This window comes from Mandrillus leucophaeus, unplaced genomic scaffold (assembly GCF_000951045.1).
Source record: "Mandrillus leucophaeus isolate KB7577 unplaced genomic scaffold, Mleu.le_1.0 Scaffold14, whole genome shotgun sequence".
NCBI classification, from domain to species: Eukaryota; Metazoa; Chordata; class Mammalia; order Primates; family Cercopithecidae; genus Mandrillus; species Mandrillus leucophaeus.
In genome coordinates, this window is record NW_012101365.1 from 4,444,592 (window position 1) to 4,461,877 (window position 17,286).

Below are 17,286 nucleotides of genomic sequence, written 5' to 3' on the forward strand. Positions count from 1 at the left end.
AAAAAAAAAAAAAAAAAAAGACTGGGAGCAGGTTGCACCTCCTAAAGGGTGGGGCCCCTAGTTCCCCCAAGAGCAGGGAAGTCAAGTGAATGTTCTGTTGATGGGCTCTATTCAGAGCGTTTGGGAGGCCTTTCAGGCCAAGTTGACCAAGGAGGAGGCCTGCTGGAAAAGTGGCAGAGAGGTAGGAATGAGCCTGGAGGACCAGGCTTAGGCTAGGGCGCTGTTCCGTAACTCACTAGCGGTGCAGTCTTGACCTCTGCTTTAGCCAGGGCTTTTCCCGCTGCAGGAGCTCAGACCCCACTCCAGTCAACTAAAGTAAAGGGGACTTTCACATAAGGATAGAGTGAAGCCCACGGGAGTCCAAAGACAGGCACGCAGGCCTGAGGGACTGAGTCCCTGGACTAGAAAACAGACACACTGAGGTAACTGTCTTCTGTTTCTCTCAGGAGCCTCACAACCATCTTATTTTACCTGTATGTCTAGAAAATTCTGTCCCTCAATTGGCAGCTTCCCAGTGTTTTCTCACCTCTGCTCCCAGCCTCTTCTGCTCTCAGGCCCTCCAGTCTGGGTGGGCATTTCAAACCGCCCGGGTGTCGCAACATCCCCATTCACAATTCCCGACAGAGAATCGAACTGGCTCCGCTCCCAGGCCAGCCTAAGGCAGGGGGTCCGTCCAGACCTGGTCCCACCAGCTGGGCGGGGCCTGGGCAGGGTGTCCGAGAGCCTCCGGCCTGGGCACCCGCATCCTAAAAGGAGACAGCCCGGCGGTCCCGCGGCGCACTGGCGCCCTCGCCCTCGCGCTCCATAGTCTCAAAGAGCAGCCGCACCAGCGCCAGCCGTCCCTGGGCCACCAGGGCCCGGGCCAGACCCAGCACCTCGTCCGTGTGCCCGCGCCACACGCGCTGCAGCTCCTGGCGCAGGCGCGCCGCAGGGTACTTGTCCTGGGCGCGGCGTAGCCAGGCGTCCACCTCGCGGCCCAGCTCGCCGTCGCTCAGCTGTGCCTGGCTCCACTGCGCCAGCAGCGCCTCGAGCAGGCAGCCGAAGCCCTCGGTGTGGCTGGAGCCCGCGTCGTCCAGCTCCACCGCGCGCTTGAAGCAGGCCGCCGCGTTGGCGTCCTCGCCCTTGATGCGCAGGCACTTGCCGCGCAGCAGCTGCAGCTCGGGCAGTGTGGCACCCAGCTCCGACTCGCCCGCCTTGGCCAGGAACACCAGCGCCTGGTTCAGCGCCGCCTCGTCCACCGCCAGCAGCTCCTGCACTGCGTCCACGCCCATGTAGTAGTAGACCTGGGGTGGGGGACACGCCCTTCACTGCAGGCCCGGCTCCATGCTCATTCCCGCCCCACGCTTGCTTAAAAAAATATTCCATTCCTTCACTCATTCCCACCCTCTCTCCATCGACAATTATTAATCACACGTTTTATTCCTGCTCCTCTAGGAAAAGAGTACCCCGATTCCAGTTCCAGCCCCTTCACATCTAGCCATGTAACCTGGAGTGAGTCAATCTCTGGATCTCGGTTTTCTTGTATCTAAAATTATGATATTGTCACTTCTTGGTGAACATTCCCTGAACACAGAGAATAGATATCTTCTAGATCAAGAATAATGCCCACACTTCCTGAGTGCTTAGGAAGAGCCAGGCCTTGTTCTAAATGCTGTACACACATCTTATTCAATCCTCACCATGGCTGGAGGAGATGGGTACTGTTATGAGGGAGTGCAACTTTTTCCTCTGCATCCTGGCCTAGCCCTGGCCTAGCCTGGCAAGGAGTAAACAGATTCTTGCTCAGCTATTGGCTAAGCCAAGAGACTGCCTTACCTGGCTGATGTCCAGGTACGCCTTGAAGCCTGGGCACACCCTGACCACTTCCTCTAGGTCAGCCTTGGCACAGGCCAGGTGGTTCCTGTCAGGCATGCCCCCGAGACCCATCTTGGCCCGCTCCAGGTCGTGCAGGTAGGCTCTGATGTGGATCTGCCAACAGAGAGCCAGCTTAGGAAAGATGATCCAGGCAAGGGCCTCTGCCCTGCTCTCTGTTCTAAATGAACCCAGTCTTTTTTTTTTTAACAGCAGCCAGGGAGGTTCTGTGTTGCAGCAGAAAGACCCTGAGGCTGGGACCCAGGAGTCCTAGGTCCTAGCCTTGGACCAACTTGGGCTAGCCACACCCTCTTTCTGGTCCTTAGTTTCCCTGTCTGTGCAATGAGTGAATGAGTTTCCCTCTCTGTGCAATGAGTGATGAAGTAAGAGTCCCTTACTCATTCAACAGATATGTATTGAGAGCCCACTATGTGCCAGTTCCTATGCTGGGTACAGGAGGTACCGTGGTAACAAGATAGATGAGGTTCCCGCTCTGGCGGAACTTAACATTCCAGTAGGGGAGGCGGTCAATAGTAAACAGTACTATTTCAAGTGGTAAGTGCTATGACAAAATAAACATGACAATGGGATAGAGATGATTGGGGAGGATTATTTTAGGTAGGATGGCAGCACCAATTTTGGGATAGTTTATGTCAACAAGCAGTTTGGGAAGAATGGCAGGTAGCCCCAACTGACAAGCATCACATTACAAATGATCTCAGACCCTTGTTTTCCTTAATTCCTCCATTTTCCTCACACTTAAGAGCATTTACAAAGTTTGGAGGTTTAGGAGGGGTGGGTTTGGGTTGGGTGGGAGGAAGCGAGGGAAAGGGGGCTATTGTTGTTGAAGGTATTAATGCTTTATAGTCATCAGAAGGGCTTTGGTTATAAGACAGCATCATGGAGGCAGGGGGAGATGAATCTCTGGCTTTCAGGTCAGTTGGACTAGGGTTTGAATTTCAGTCCTTCCCTCAACCCCTAGCTATTAGCCATGTCATCTGGAGGGAGTTCCACAACTCTATGAACCTGAACCTCATTTCTATATCTGAAAAATTAGTTCATGAATATCTTCCTGGGGGAATTACCATGATGTCTGAAAGAACATATTCTAGTCAGGAGCTAGCATATGGAAGGTGCTCAGTTCATTCATTCGTTCAGCAAATATTCATTAAGAGCCTCCTCTGTGCCAGCCACTGTTCCAGGCATTGAGAATGCAGTAGACAACAAAACCACAAAAATCCCTGCCCTCAAGTAGCTTATATGTTTTGGGGGAGAGAGAAAATAAACATGATAAAGATGTAAATAGTGTGTAGGGGAGTGATTAATGCTAAGAAAACTAAACCAGGAAAGGAAAACATAAAACGTTGGCGGTGGCGAGGTGTGGTGGCTCACACCTATAATCCCAGCACTTTGGGAGGCTGTGACTGGAGGATTGCTTGAGCCCAGGAATTTGAAAACAGCTTGGGCAACATAGGCAGAACCCTGTGTCTACAACAAATAGTTTTTAAAAAATTAGCTGGGCGGGTGTGGTGGTGCACACCTGTGGTCCCAGCTACTTGGGAGGCTGAGGTGGGAGGATCACTTGATCCCAGGAGTTCAAGGCTGCAGTGAGCCATGATCACGCCACTGCACTCCAGCCTGGGTGACAGAGTGAGACCCTATCTCTAGAAGAATTTTAAAAATAAATAAATTAATATATTTATATAAATATATATAAATAATATAAATATATATATAAAATTAAATGTTGCATGGCTTTGATATTTTCAATTAGATGGCCACTAGAAGACCTGTAGGAAGTGAGGGAGGAAGCCAATCAGATATCTGGGAGAAGAGCATTCCAGGCAGAGGCCCTGGCAGTAGGGTTGGAAGACTGAGAGGCATGAACAGAGGGAGGTGGGGTAGAGAGCTCATGGGGCCAGGGCCATGCTTATGGGCCACAGCATGGACTGAGGCTTTTACACAGATAATGTGAGTTCCCTCCTCCTCACCGTCTCTTCTCCACCATCCTGTGCTCCTCTGGTCATCTGAGTGACCTTTGGCACCACAGAGAGGCCAGGATCATAAGACACCAGATGGTGATGGAGGAAGGAGAGTAAAATTGGAGTTTCTGATTATTGAATGCAGTTCTTTGGGGAAGTTCCCTGCCTCCCTGGTTATATGTGGCCTCATATGTAGGATGGCACATGTCTGGCCTCTCTCACAGGATTCTTGTGAGCATTAAATCAGATCACGAATATGAAAGTGCTTGATGAAATGCAGAATTTTATAGAAATATTTTATTATTTACTATTATGGTTAATATTATTATCTATAATAATAACCACATCCATGACAGTGAAGGAATTTCACTCCTGCCTCGTACCTGCTGGCAAAGTAATTAAGCCACTGAGACCAAGACTGGGAGAGGATTTGCCACTAGGTCATGTGGATGGTAGTGGAGAAGATGAGGGGATGGGGGGACTCTTCGGCTTGCAGTGAAGTAAACTTGGAGCTCCGAGTCTGCTTCCTCAAGCACATGGGCTCTGTGTGGGCTCTAGGGGGCGGGTCTGGGACCGGTGCAGGAAGCTAGCGGGAGACAGCACTCAACTAAGTGTGTAACTTGTAGACCTAAATGACTATGCAGTGGACTGCCTCAAGAGACAGTGAGATAATTCAAAAATATGCCTAATATTAAATTAGTAGCAGTCAGTCTCTTATGAAATCTTAGTGTGTGCTTGATGCTGAGTTTTACATACAAAATCTAATGTAATTCTCATAACAACTCTATGAGACATATTATCATCTACAGATAAAGAAACTGAGGCTCAAAATCTGGGCAAGAGTATTTTGCCAAAGGTCCCATAGCACGTGGTGTTGTGGGATTTGAACCAAGGCTGTCTGTGTTCAGAGCCAGAGCTCTGATCCACTATATTAAATGACCTCTACTGGCTTTCAGAGAAGCACCTCCTATGTCCAAGGCACTGTGCTTTAGATGCTACCTCACTGCGTCTGTTGACAACATTTTAAGGAAAGTGTTCTTATTTATATCTTACAGATTTGGGAACTGAGATTTGGCGGGGTGGTAAGTGGCTTGCCACAAGTTCCACAAGGTAGAGAAGCCAGATTTCAACTCTGGTCAGTCTGATTCCACCTGTGCCAATCCAGAAGAGGCTGGGGGCTCACTGACCAGGCATTGTAGAAGGGATTCCTGCAGTGAGTGGAGGCTTCTGCATTCTTTCACTCAAAAACCTTACAGGGCTGGGTGTAGTGGCTCACACCTGGAATCCCAGCACTTTGGGAGGTCAAGGTGGGAGGACTGCTTGAGCCCAGGAGTTTGAGATCAGCCTGGGCAACATATGAGACCTCATCTCTACGAAACAAAACAAAAATTAGCTGGGTGCGGTGGTGTGCACCTGTAGTCCCAGCTACTTGGGAGGCTGAGGTGGGAGGATTGCTTGAGCTTAGGAGGTCTAGGCTGCAGTGAGCCATGGTGGCACCACCATACTCCAGTTGGGTGACAGAGTGAGACCCTGTCTCAAAACAAACAAAAAGCTGTATAGAACCCAACTGTGTTTTTTGATGGCTCCTAAGCTCCCTTCCACCATGAGGACTCCCTGACCCTTGGGCCCTGGCAACAGGGTCTTGGCCTATGGCCCTTGTTCTCTGATTCCCAGTGGCAGGGTGAGGTGGCGCAGGAAGTTGACCCACCTTGGCCCTTGTGCAGTACGCCTGCCAGTTGAGCTCTGGATCTTGTAGGACATCCAGGGCCATGTTACAAGTTCCAATGGCCATATCCTGCTTTCCTAGGAAGTAGAAGATTTTGGCCAGGCGATTCAGGATGGGAGGCTGGTTCTTGGCGATCTCAATGGCCTAGGTAAGGGAGGAGTGCAAAAGCAAACCACTTGCTTGGTCGTTAGCCAGAGCTGGCTAAACAGTGCTGAACCACAGGAACCCCATTTCTGGATACATCCATATCAACACGGTGCCCTTTACCCATATCCACCCTTATCCACCTGCCAGTAAGTTGTCATATCATAGAACCCAACACCTTGGGGCACAACCCATTGGCACTCAACTCCTGAGAGCCTGGCCCATGACCACATCACCTGTCACATCCAATAAAGCCTTCTAGACCCCAGTCAGACCCCTCCTTCCCAGTGTATGCTCCCCCATCTTCCCGGGGCAGGTGAGAGGAAGGGCCAGAGGCAACCCTCATCCCCCAACCTTACAAAGTATAGGGTTTTTACCTGGGTGATAGCACTTACCCCCACTATTGTCATTGACTGCTTCCTGTTGTAAGTGACTTACCTTAGGGTCACACAGCCTATGGGCAGGACTGGCAAGGAGACCCCAGCTAAACTCGTCATTCTACTATGCCACTGGGGGTGGGGAGGTAGGGAACTCCTGGCAGAGGGAGTACTGTGAATGGAGGCCTCAAGGGAAAAAGTCTAAGGGTCTGTTTCAAGGCTGGAGAAATGGGCTGGGGCCAGATTTGGTATGGGGAGGGTCTCTTTTGTTTTGAATGAAGAGAGGATGGAGAGCAAGGTCTGGAGTAAGTGTACTTCCTGGGTGGACCACGCAGTGGGGACTGATACCCAGAGAAGCCTGGGTTCTGGGTGGAGAGGCTGGGGTGCCAGGCTCCTTCTCAGTTTAGAGGGTGGGTGTGGCTGGGGGCACGTACCTTGCCGAAGCAGTCCAGAGGGTCGGTCCCCGAGTACCCGCAGTCATGGACGCCCATGGGGGTGGTGGAGAAGGTGTCATTCCGCTCCAGCAGCATCCCGAGGTAGCACCAGGCCAGGGCTGGGGGTGAAGGGTGGGAGAGGGTCTCTAGGAAGCAGCAGGGTGGAGAGAGGGAAGGGGCCATCTCCATCTTAGGTGTTGCCCGTGAAGACAAAGCAACGGACAGTAGCGTGAGATCACTGAGGGCAACTTGCCAGGGACAGAGAGAAGCAAAGGTGGAGAGAGGGGCCGTGTGAGGGGTTAGTGAACTCGTTTTAATGCTTATTCTGTGTTCAGTGTGTCATCGGGGGGAACTCATTTCAGGTATGTAGGTCTCTTCTGACTTCAGCTCTCACCAGCTCTGGTGGTTCTAGTCCCTGTTCTTGCTCTCTGGCCCTGCAAAAAAATGACTCAACTCCTCTTCAACGGAGGCTTCAATCTTCTGACAATAAATAATTGGAAACAGGGGAAACTACCTCTCACCCTCCAGGTCACGAGCTGCAGACGGGGAAGCCTGCAGTCACAGTGACTTGTAGTTGGCATGTTCACTTGGGCAAGGTATGTGGGCTCCTTGAGGTGCACAGATGAGTGTAGGGGACAGAGCGAAGGAGGAAGAAACAGGAGCCAAGACGGGGAGGCAGTGCCAGAGGTGGGTGCAATGCCAGCAGGCTGGTGGCGGGGGACAGAGGCTGCTGTCCCACTCATCCCCTGGGCCCCTACCTTGGTGGCGGGGGTCCTCAGACTTGAGCACTTGCCGGAGCAGAGCCAACGTGCGGTTGAAGGCGGGCAGCCTCTTCTGCTCCTCACTGCCCAGCTCCAGGAAGATACCATCTAGCCTGTGGCCAAGAAGGAGATGTGGTTGGGTGGCACCCCCTCCCAGCTGTCCTGTGTGCTGCCAGCCCTGCCCAGGCCCGTGGTGGTGGTGGTGGGGTTTGGGGAATCCTTTCCAGCAGGATGGACCCAGCCACCTTTGCCCTTACCCTGCTGGCTGGGTACCAGGCCACACCTCTCCCTCCACCATCCCGTACCCCTGCCACCTTCTTGCCTGACCTGATGTAGAGTGTTGCCATGGTGAAATACCAGCCCCTTTTCTCCTCCGTCGGGATCTAGGAAAACAGAGAACAGCCCTCGCTGCCATTACTGAGGTACTCTGGCCGTTGTTCATAAACTCCCACACTTGCTGAACCCCAAGAAGCAGCAGGCACAGTGGGAAGGGCTTTGACCTTAAACACCCTTGATTACAGTCCTGGCTCTGCCCGTGACTGGCTGGGTGGCCTTGGGCAAGTCACTTCACTTCTCTGACTACAGAGGCTTTGTGAGGGCCCCCAGTGAGGTGCCTATCCTAGAGCAGGTGTGGTAAGCATTTCCTCCCACACCCTCCACAGGCTCCCCAACCCCAGGGCGCATACCCCACTGCTCACCCTCTCCTCCACGCCCACCTGCTTCTCCCTTTGGTGCCATCCCTGCAGTCTTTACCTTCCTGAGAAAGCCCCTTTGGGCATGTTAAGTGAGCCCAGCTCAGCTGAAGCCCAAGACCCCCCTGAACTGTTTTGCCATTATTATTCCTGCCAACCTTGCTGTGCGACTTGGGCACCAGATAAAATATTTATGCTGTTATTTATGGGAGTAGCTGCTCCGGCTTCAGGAAGGAATTTTAATGAAAACCAATAAAACCCCCAGTGCATATCAGCAGCTCTCCCTCAGGCTCCAGCCCCTCCCTCCACATTCATCTCTCGTCCCTGATCTGGAGGCTTCACTCTGCACTCGCCACCCCCACTGTGGCCTCCTCAGCTGTGGGGGAGGGGGGTCCATCTTCTCTCTACCCCCATCCCCAGCAGCTGGGGTGAATGCATTTGTCAGCACCTATGGCATAAGGCCCTGCGTTGGGTGCTCTGGGAATGTGGCACTGAATGGGACCTGCACCCTCACCCGAACGCACTCACAACCTGGCAGCAGAAGCAGACCCAGGCTTCAATAATAGGATGCGGCTCAGTGCCTGCATGTGCCAGGATCCTGACACCCATCTTCTCCATCTCACAACAAACCTATCAAGTAGCTGTTATCCCCATTTTATAGAGGAACATATTGAAGCTCAGAGAGATAAAGTGATTTGCCTAAGGTCACACAGCTTTTGAGTGCCAGAGCTGGGATCCGGTCCCCGTTTATCAGCTTCCAAAGCCCATGCTTGCTTCCCCACACCGGGTTGCCAGTAGCTGTGTTATGAAGCTAGGTCTGATCGAGGCCATGAGAGTGGTACAGAGGGAGTGCGGGGGATGGACGGGCCACTCCCAGTTGGGGGATGAGGGCTTAAGGAGGGTCTTGGGTCACATTGGCACTTCAGAGGGTGGGCTCCAGATGGAGAGCTCCCATGAGCAGAGGCCTGGAGACGTTAGGGATGGGGAGCTGATGGGTGTGCAGCACAGAGTGTGTGAATGGGGACCCGGGGGGGCCAATGCTAGCAGGTTAGGCTGTGGCTGCTCCGGGGACACCTTGGATGAATTTGGAGGGAGGAAGAAAGCGAGGGGTCCTTATGAGTCAGATCCCACCAACTGGTATGACTGCCCTTCAGGACAGGGTCTGGAACCCAGGTCCCAGTCAGACCACCCAGAAGGGGTCCCACTAATTGCATTTCTCAGTCAATATTCCTGAGTAGCTTCTCTGTGTGGCTCTCGGCTGGGCAATAAAGACAGGAGACAGAAGGCAGGTCCCACATTTAGGGACTCTGGGTCCTGCAGGAAAGCCAGACCCAAAGACACAATTAGAGTAGAAGGAACACGGGGGCTATGGGAGCCCGGGGAGGTATCCTATACAATCCAAGGACTTCCCCATGGTTTTCCAGAGGAGGAGGTACTAGGGCAGGGTCCTCAAGGACAAGTAGGAATCACTCAGGTGGATACAGTGAGAAAAGGCAATCTAGGAGGATGGGACATCAAGTGCAAAAGCTCAGAGAAGAGCTAGCCAGGTGTGCTGGAGTCTGCCTGCAGCCCAAGGACTGGAACCCTGATAGTAAGGGGTGAAGGGAAGAGCCAGCAGGGGCATAATCAGGAGGGGCTTCTGAGTGCCAGGGTCAGGACTTGGAGCTCATCTGCAAGGTAGTGGGGAGCTATAGAAGGAGAGAGAGCTGGGGGGTTGGGCACAGTGGCTCATGCCTATAATCCCAGCACTTTGGGAAGCTGAGGCAGGAGGATCTCTGGAGCCCAGCAGCAGTTCAAGACCAGCCTGTGCAACATAGTGAGACCCTGTCTCCTCAAAAATCAAAATCAAAATAGCCAGGCACAGTGGTGCACATTTATAGTCACAGGTGCTCTAAAGCCTGAGATGGGAGGATTGCTTGAGCCCAGGAGTTTAAGGCTGCAGTGAGCTATGATAGCACCTCTGCACTCCAGTCTGGGCAAAAAAGTGAGACCTTGTCTAAAAAAAAAAAAAAAAAAAAAAAAAAAAAAAGAGGCTAGAGCTCAGGAATGCCAAAATCTGATTGATGTGTGCTTTTACATTTGTATCACCTTGAAAGGTAATACTGTTACTTAGGTGGGAATAAGCAAAAAGGCAGGGACAGGACTCTGGATACCCTTATCTGCTTTACTTACACTGGACCTGGGAAGGAAGAAGGAGACTGGGATTTATGGAGCACCTAGTGTGGGCCAAATTGGCATGATGTGTCAAAACCTGACCATGCGAAGGATCAGGGGCATGTGGTGCCTCAGGCTTCCTGGCTTCTTCTGCTTCTGCTTCTGCTTCTGCTTCTTCTGCTTCTGCTTCTTCTTCTTCTGCTGCTTCTGCTTTTCCTTCTGCTTCTGCTTCTGCTTCTGCTTCTGCTGCTGCTGCTTCTTCTCCTTCTCCTTCTCCTTCTCCTTCTTCTTCTTCTTCTCCTCCTCCTCCTTCTTCTTCTTCTTTTGAGATGGAGTCTTGCTCTGTCACCCAGGCTGGAGTGCAGTGACGTAATCTCGGCTCACTGCAACATCTGCCTCCTGAGTTCAAGCTATTCTGCCTCAGCCTCCCGAGTAGCTGGGATTACAGGTGCCTGCCACCACACCCGACTAGTTTTTGTATTTTTAGTAGAGATAGGGTTTCGCTATGTTGGCCAGGCTGGTCTCCAATTCCTGACCTCAAGTGATCTGCCCGCCTTGGCCTCCCAAAGTGCTGGGATTACAGGCGTGAACCACCGTGCCCGGCCCCCTGGCTGCTTCTATGTGAGTGATCCCATGACCTCTGGTCCCTCACCTGCTTTGTGGTTGGCTCAACTGAGTGATGGTGGGGAGAAAGAGAACCCACTCTCCCTTCCTTGCTCCTGGCGAGGGAGCCTAGCATCCAGCAAGAACAGGTGTAGTAGACTTGGGGGGTGGGAATGTGAAGAGCTGAGGCTCGTGTGCCTGGCAGGCCTGGTCATATGAGATGGGCGACCTTGGGGGATGAGTTACCCCTGGCAGGTTATGTCCTTATCTGCAAAGGAGGATAATCATATGGGCTTCTCAGGAGTTGTGAGGGCAGTGCCTGGCCCAGAGTAGATGTCTGTTCCCTTCCTCCTGGTCTGGGTAGAGCTGAGAACTGAGTGGGGTTAGGGTTCTCTAGGAGGTTGCTTTGTCTGCTGTGGCATGTTTCAGTGCCCGATGAGGCAACATGGTCTTTGGCCCTGGAATCTGGAGCCATCCTGGGGCACCCTGCTGTCCTCTCCCCACTATGCTCCCAGGACCTCAGGATCTCCAGTCCCCTACTGGCTCCCAGGCACCTTTCTTGCCTCCACAGGTCCCCAGTGTTGGAGACTAATGTGTTGTCCTCAGGGCTTTCCCAGCCACTCTCTTGCTTGGTATTCAAGTGGCAAGAAATTAAATTATATGTCCAAACCACACTTAGTACGTGATAGAGCTGGGGCTTAGACTCATGCCTCCATGATTCTATTCCTAAGCCTTGTCCAAAACACTCAGTTATCCTGATCAGTCTCCTTACTAGATATCCGAGGACACCGAGAAGAGAGAGGCGAGGTGGTTTACCTAAGGTTCCACACTAGTTAGCATCAGAGCTTACAATCCAGTGGTTTCACCACCACTCTGCGCGCTGTTGAGTATTACTGATTAATTCAAGAGACTGGTTACGGTTTTCACTAAGCAAGCAATACCACCACCTGGTGGCAGTATGCCTGAATTGCAGGGGCAACTCCTAAGGGTCAACTCTCCTCCCCTTCAACTTGATGACTAAAATTGATTTTCAAAAAAGTAGCTAGTTGGGTGACATCTGTGTGACAAATCCCTAAAGTAGTCCCTCATCAGATCCAGCTTAAGAGCCGCATTTGCAGGAGGGCTTGTGGGGTTGCAGATGGGGTCAGTGGATATGGAACAGAGTTAATACAATACACAGATCTAGTCAGAAGCCTCACTGTGCCTGGGCTTTACTCCTCTATCCCTGTGGTGAAGCTGGTGTTAGATGTTCACTCTGTGCTGCAATTCTGGCTCTAAAATAGACTATCTGTCTCCCTCTCTTTTTTTTTTTTAGACGGAGTTTCACTCTTGTTGCCCAGGCTAGAGGCCAATGGCGCAATCTTGGCTCACCACAACCTCCACCTCCAGGTTTAAGCCATTCTCCTGCCTCAGCCTCCCAAGTAGCTGGGATTACAGGCATGTGCCACCATGCCCAGCTAATTTTGTATTTTTAGTAGAGACGGGGTTTCTCCATGTTGGTAAGGCCAGTCTTGAACCCCCAACCTCAGGTGATCTGCCCGCCTCGGCCTCCCAAACTGCTGGATTACAGGTTTGAGCCACTGTGTTCGGCCTTGGACTGTCTCTTTAAAAATCCTTCTGGTTGTAACTTAAGCAGTAACTGAAGCAGCCGCTGAAGCTGTTACCAGGGGCAACCTGGCAAGCCATAGTGCGTTAAATTAAATTAAGCAGGCTTGTGACTGCCCCCTCCCCTCTTGGAGAAGGGAGGGGGCATTCCACCTCTATCCTGGAGAATAAAGTTGCTGTGAAACCTCTTATGGCTGCAAGGAATTCAGTTACAGAGTTTACGACTCCCAGAGGCAAGGTGTTTGGAGGCAGCCTGGGAGGGGGCTCACAGGACTTCCGCCAAAAGAGGAGTATTTACGGTGAACCTGCCTGGGGTAGGTGGCCTCCGGTCAGGACACCCCCCACCCTTTCTTTCATTTGGTCCTTATCACAGTCCCATGGGCTGGGGATTCCGTGGTCTATGAGAGAGGCTGGCCAGCGTGTGAGTCCAGGCTTTGTGCTGGAGGAGCTTACATTAGGCTGCTGTTCTGTGGCAGATTCATGGGAGGGAACTAGGCGAGGCCCATGCTGACCCTAAAATGAAATTTGTAGACCCTGGTACAAGCTGAAGGTGAGAGAGACAGATCTCAGGTGAGGTGTTCTCAGCACACTTCCTAGCTCTTCTGAGGCCCTCGCTATTACTTTCCTTATATTAGGGATGGGGAAACCGAAGCAGAGACCTGCCTATTTGATCTGGTACTTCAGGCCAGGTCTCTCTGACTTCAACGCTCTTCCCACAAGATCCAGCTGCAAGGAGCTACTGTTTGTACGGTGTTTACCGTTTACAAAGGGCTTTCACACAGATTCCATGTGATCCTCAGAACAGCCTCATGGAATGTAAAGGGAGTATCATTACCCTCTTCATACAGCTGGGAAGACTGAGGCAAGATGCTATGTTCAGAGTCACATGTCCAGTGTGACAGCCTTGACTGAAACCTGGAGATGATGCTCTTTTGCTATACTAATAATAGCAACTTTTGAACACTTACTATGCACCAGGCACTTCATTTACATGTGTTACCCCATTAGGCTTTCTCAAGGGTTACCTATGGGGTAAGGATTGTTATTCTCCCAAGTTTACAGATGAGGCAACTGTGAAACAGAGTGGTTAAGGCATGCACCCAGAGTGACACAGCTAGCAGGTAGTAGGGCTGAGATCTCTGAGAACTTAGCTCCAGAGTCTTTGCCTCCAACTACCTTAGACAAGTGGTTCTCAAAGTGTGGCCCTCGGTCCAGCAACATCAGCAGCATCACCTGGGAATTTGATAGAAATGCAAATTCTTGACCCACTGAATCTAAAACCCTGGGGGTGGGAGCCCAGCAATCTGTGTTTTAACAGGCCCCCTACTGCATGCTGAAGTTTGAGAACCATTGCACGAGGCTCTCACTGTACTACCCTAAGGTGGAGCAAAAATGGGCTAGAAAATTTCTCTCTTTTTTAGTGAGTAAAAGGTCAGAAATTGTGATCCTCAGGGAAGCCTGAAGATCGAAGCTCCTGTGGGCTGGGTGAGTAAGCAACAAAGGTTAGTGACCTGGCAGAACCTGCAGGAAATGGTAGGATTAGGATAAGCCATTACCAGAGCAGGTATGTCTTAACTCGGGTCGGGTACAAGGTTCAGCGTCCCATTTACTTCAAAAGACAGCCCCGAAAGAAGGAAATGTTGGGGAGCTTGGCTATTTTAAGTTATTCCAATAGAAGATCTTTCACTACACCAACGACTTACAATATATATGGATTTGAATAGGCTATACAGAGACCTTGCTGGTTCTTAAAGAAAATATTTGCCTTGTATTTTGAACTTTGCCCCTGATGATGGGCTGTCCTCTGGATTCAGAATCAGTTCCTGAAAGCTGACTAATTTTCTTTCTGGGGAGGAGGAATGACAAACAGGAAAGAACATTTCTCTAGTGTCACTGGGCTCCTCAGTGCATCATGGCACTGGGTTCTCACAGCAGCCTTAGAAGGTGTAATGCATCTTCCTCCTTTTACAGATCAGGAAACAGAGACTACAGAGAAAGCCACCAGCCCAGCCCCATAGCCCAGGGCAGAAGTGCCAGGATTCAAGTTCAGATCTGCCTTCCTCCAATGCCCCTGTTGTTTCCACCTCATCCTGCTGACTCCGTGAAGGCTGACACTGCAGAAATAAAAGTCACAAGGTGGCAGGCCTGTGGATATGTCCTTCCTGCACAACTGGAATGTCCTCTGTGATGACACAGAACAGCCTTTCTGCTCCTGCACACCGAGCCCCGCCCCACCTGGCCCCAGCCTGCCGCCTGTGGGCCATGTACAAGACAGGCAGGGAAGAGGGTTGCTGTTTCCCACACCCAGCTGCAGGTGGTGATGCTCTTGTGCTCCTGCCTTGTCAGGTGTGGGGAGGAAACAGAGGTTGAGATTGGAGTCCCACCCCTGCCTCTCACTCCTCTAGGGGTCCTGGAGAGCCCACTGGCATGGCTCAGCTTCTACATCGGCAAACAGGGGTGACCCCACGTGGCCTGCCTGCATCAACAGGCATGTTGGCTGGGGTGATATGTGCACAGGTGGAGGGAATTTGGGATTTGAGTGTTATGCCATGGAAGCAAATATTTGGCCCTGTCTTGGGCTCCCTGGACAGTTCCCTGTGGATTTTAAGCTTTGGGCAGCTCCCTGTTGGTCAAAGCTCCTTTCTGGTCCTAGGTCTGTCATGCAAACACAGGCCCTGTCAGTTTTGCTCTGTGCTGGATCCCAGACTTGCTGGACTGTGTTGAGCCACTTCTCTGTTTCACTATCCCTAGTGAGAGGGCAATTCCCTGTCTGGTCCAGCGTCCAAATCCAACTCTAGCACCGGCAGTAGCTGAGTGGGTCTGCAGGAGTCTCTTACCCTCTGCAGTAACAACAGTGATGCCTGAATTTTCTCAGCTCCTCCCGTGGGTCTGTGCGGTGCTGCACTCTAACATACATCATCTTTTCTCCTGCAAAAGAGGTGGTTGGGCCAGATGATGCTCAAAGCAGTTTTGGCTCTGGGCTTCTGTATCTGTGAGGAGGAGGACACCCAGTTCTTAAACTTCCCAGCCAAGTGGGGAGAGAAGCCAGTAGCAAACTTAGAGGGCATTGACATGCAAACGTGAGCGCCCCAAGACCACAGAAGGTTGAAGCCAGACCCTTAGGAAAGCTGTCCATCCTCCTGGGCTTTGATGTCTCATAGTCCTGAGTTTAGTTCCTGCCAGCCACATGTGCCCCTGGGCAAGTCACAACACCTCTCTGAGCCTTAGTTTGCTGTCTGTAGAATGGGGTTAATAACAATGTGGATTTGCCAGCATTTCTGTGAGGATCAAATGAGATAATCGATGAAAAGCACTTGTGTGCACAGTGCCTGGGATATCATCCAGCTTCATCTACCTCTTCTTGTAGCTGAACCAAATCAAACCACTCAGAATTGTGGAGTCGTGTGTGTGTGTATGTGTGTGTGTGTGTGTGTGTGTGTGTGCGCGGGTGTGCGTCTGTGAACACGCATGCATGCCAGAGATCCTAGGCTTGCTGACCTCTGACACTCTCTTGGGCCTTCCTGCCAGGTCCCCACCCCGCTGGGCGCAGTGATGGATTGGAATGCCCACACCTTTGTTTGTGAGGCTGGCCGCCTCCCTCCCCAGCTGCCTCAGCTGGCTGGTGAAGTGTGGACAGCCCCGCAGGCACTGGGTCAACCTGGGCAATCCCTTCCCCTCCCTAAGCCTGTTATGCCTGGGGTGTGAGGGGGAATCACAGCACCTGGCAGTGTGTCTGTGAGGTTTGAATAAAATTAAAATGCGCGAAGGCAGGTAAAATCCTGAGCTCAGTGCCCGGTGCACAGACACCATTGCAGGTGTGGTTCCTGTCATCACTCAGGGCCTGCCTTGGTGTGTGTGACTGCATGTGTGTGTTAAGGCACCAGTGTTTTGGGAAAAGGAGAAGAAAATAACAACTGAGTTGGCTTGGGACAGGGATTTTTTTTTTTTCTCTTAGACAGTAAGTTCAAGTTACCTTATTTTAAAAAATAGGGATTTTAAAGACAAAATCCAGATATTCGACTAAATTAAACAATGGCTGCAAACTCCCCTTGGTGTTCAGCTCTACGTCAGACATTGAGGAGGGTGGATGGGGAAGAGAGAGAAAAGCCCAAGACAGAATGCCCACACTCTAGGGGCAAGACAGAAACCACATGGGGGTAAACCAGAGGCTGGAAGGCTCTGTTGAAGAGCAGTGGCGAAGTGCTGTGGGCCAGAGCAGGCAGGGAGAAGCCCCAGGCAGGACCTCACGTGCTTCTGCCTGGTGGTCTTCATGTTCTCTCAATCCTCACAGCAACCATGTGAGGTTCATGTTAGAACCCCATTTTACGGAGAAGGAAACTGAGGCTCAGAGGAATAAAGAATTGCCTGTACCAGCTAGTGATGGAGGCAGAATTCTCACCTGGTCTAACTCCAAAGCTTGTGCTCTTAATAGCTACTCAATCTAGAGATCTGCCACTGACAGTCCATCTGTGAGTGTATATGTGTGTGAGAGATGGCGTGTGTAGACTTCCCAGTCTCTGGACATGTGTGTATATTTACAGGGGTGATGGGAGGAGGAGGGGAGTGATCAAAGCCATCTGTCTTCTCATATTTTTTTGTAATTTAAGAAAGAGAAATGTGGCTGGGTGCGGTGGCTCACGCCTATAATCCCAGCACTTTGGGAGGCGGAGGCAGGTGATCACCTGAGATCAGGAGTTCAAGACCAGCCTGGCCAACATGGTGAAAACCAGTCTCTACAAAAATACAAAAATTAGCTGGGCATGATGACAGGTGCCTGCAATCCCAGCTACTTGGGAGGCTGAGGCGGGAGAATTGCTTGAACCCGGGAGGTGGAGGTTGCACTGAGCTGAGATCATGCCATTGTACTCCAGACTCAGTCTGAAAGAAAGAAAGAAAGAAAGAAAGAAAGAAAGAAAGAAAGAAAGAAAGAAAGAAAGAAAGAAAGAAAGAAAGAAAG

General features: G+C 51.4%; 1 protein-coding gene across 2 annotated transcripts in view; it reads right to left on the reverse strand.

Annotated features, from left to right (window-relative positions):
- Nucleotides 1-582: 582 nt before the first annotated feature.
- The window catches only part of TTC22 (tetratricopeptide repeat domain 22), a 22,206-nt gene continuing 5,502 nt past the window's right edge, over nt 583-17,286 (reverse strand). Inside the window, exons 2-7 of one of the 2 annotated variants that reach the window (XM_011973832.1) lie at nt 7,603-7,658; nt 7,273-7,388; nt 6,515-6,633; nt 5,542-5,703; nt 1,816-1,968; nt 583-1,283 (exon numbers count right to left, since the gene is read on the reverse strand). In XM_011973832.1, the coding sequence (XP_011829222.1) occupies nt 747-1,283; nt 1,816-1,968; nt 5,542-5,703; nt 6,515-6,633; nt 7,273-7,388; nt 7,603-7,658 (1,143 nt within the window). In that variant the 3' untranslated portion in view covers nt 583-746. Of the gene's footprint in view, nt 1,284-1,815; nt 1,969-5,135; nt 5,202-5,541; nt 5,704-6,514; nt 6,634-7,272; nt 7,389-7,602; nt 7,659-17,286 lie in introns of those variants that run through there. The other variant, XM_011973833.1, reaches the window with a different exon arrangement.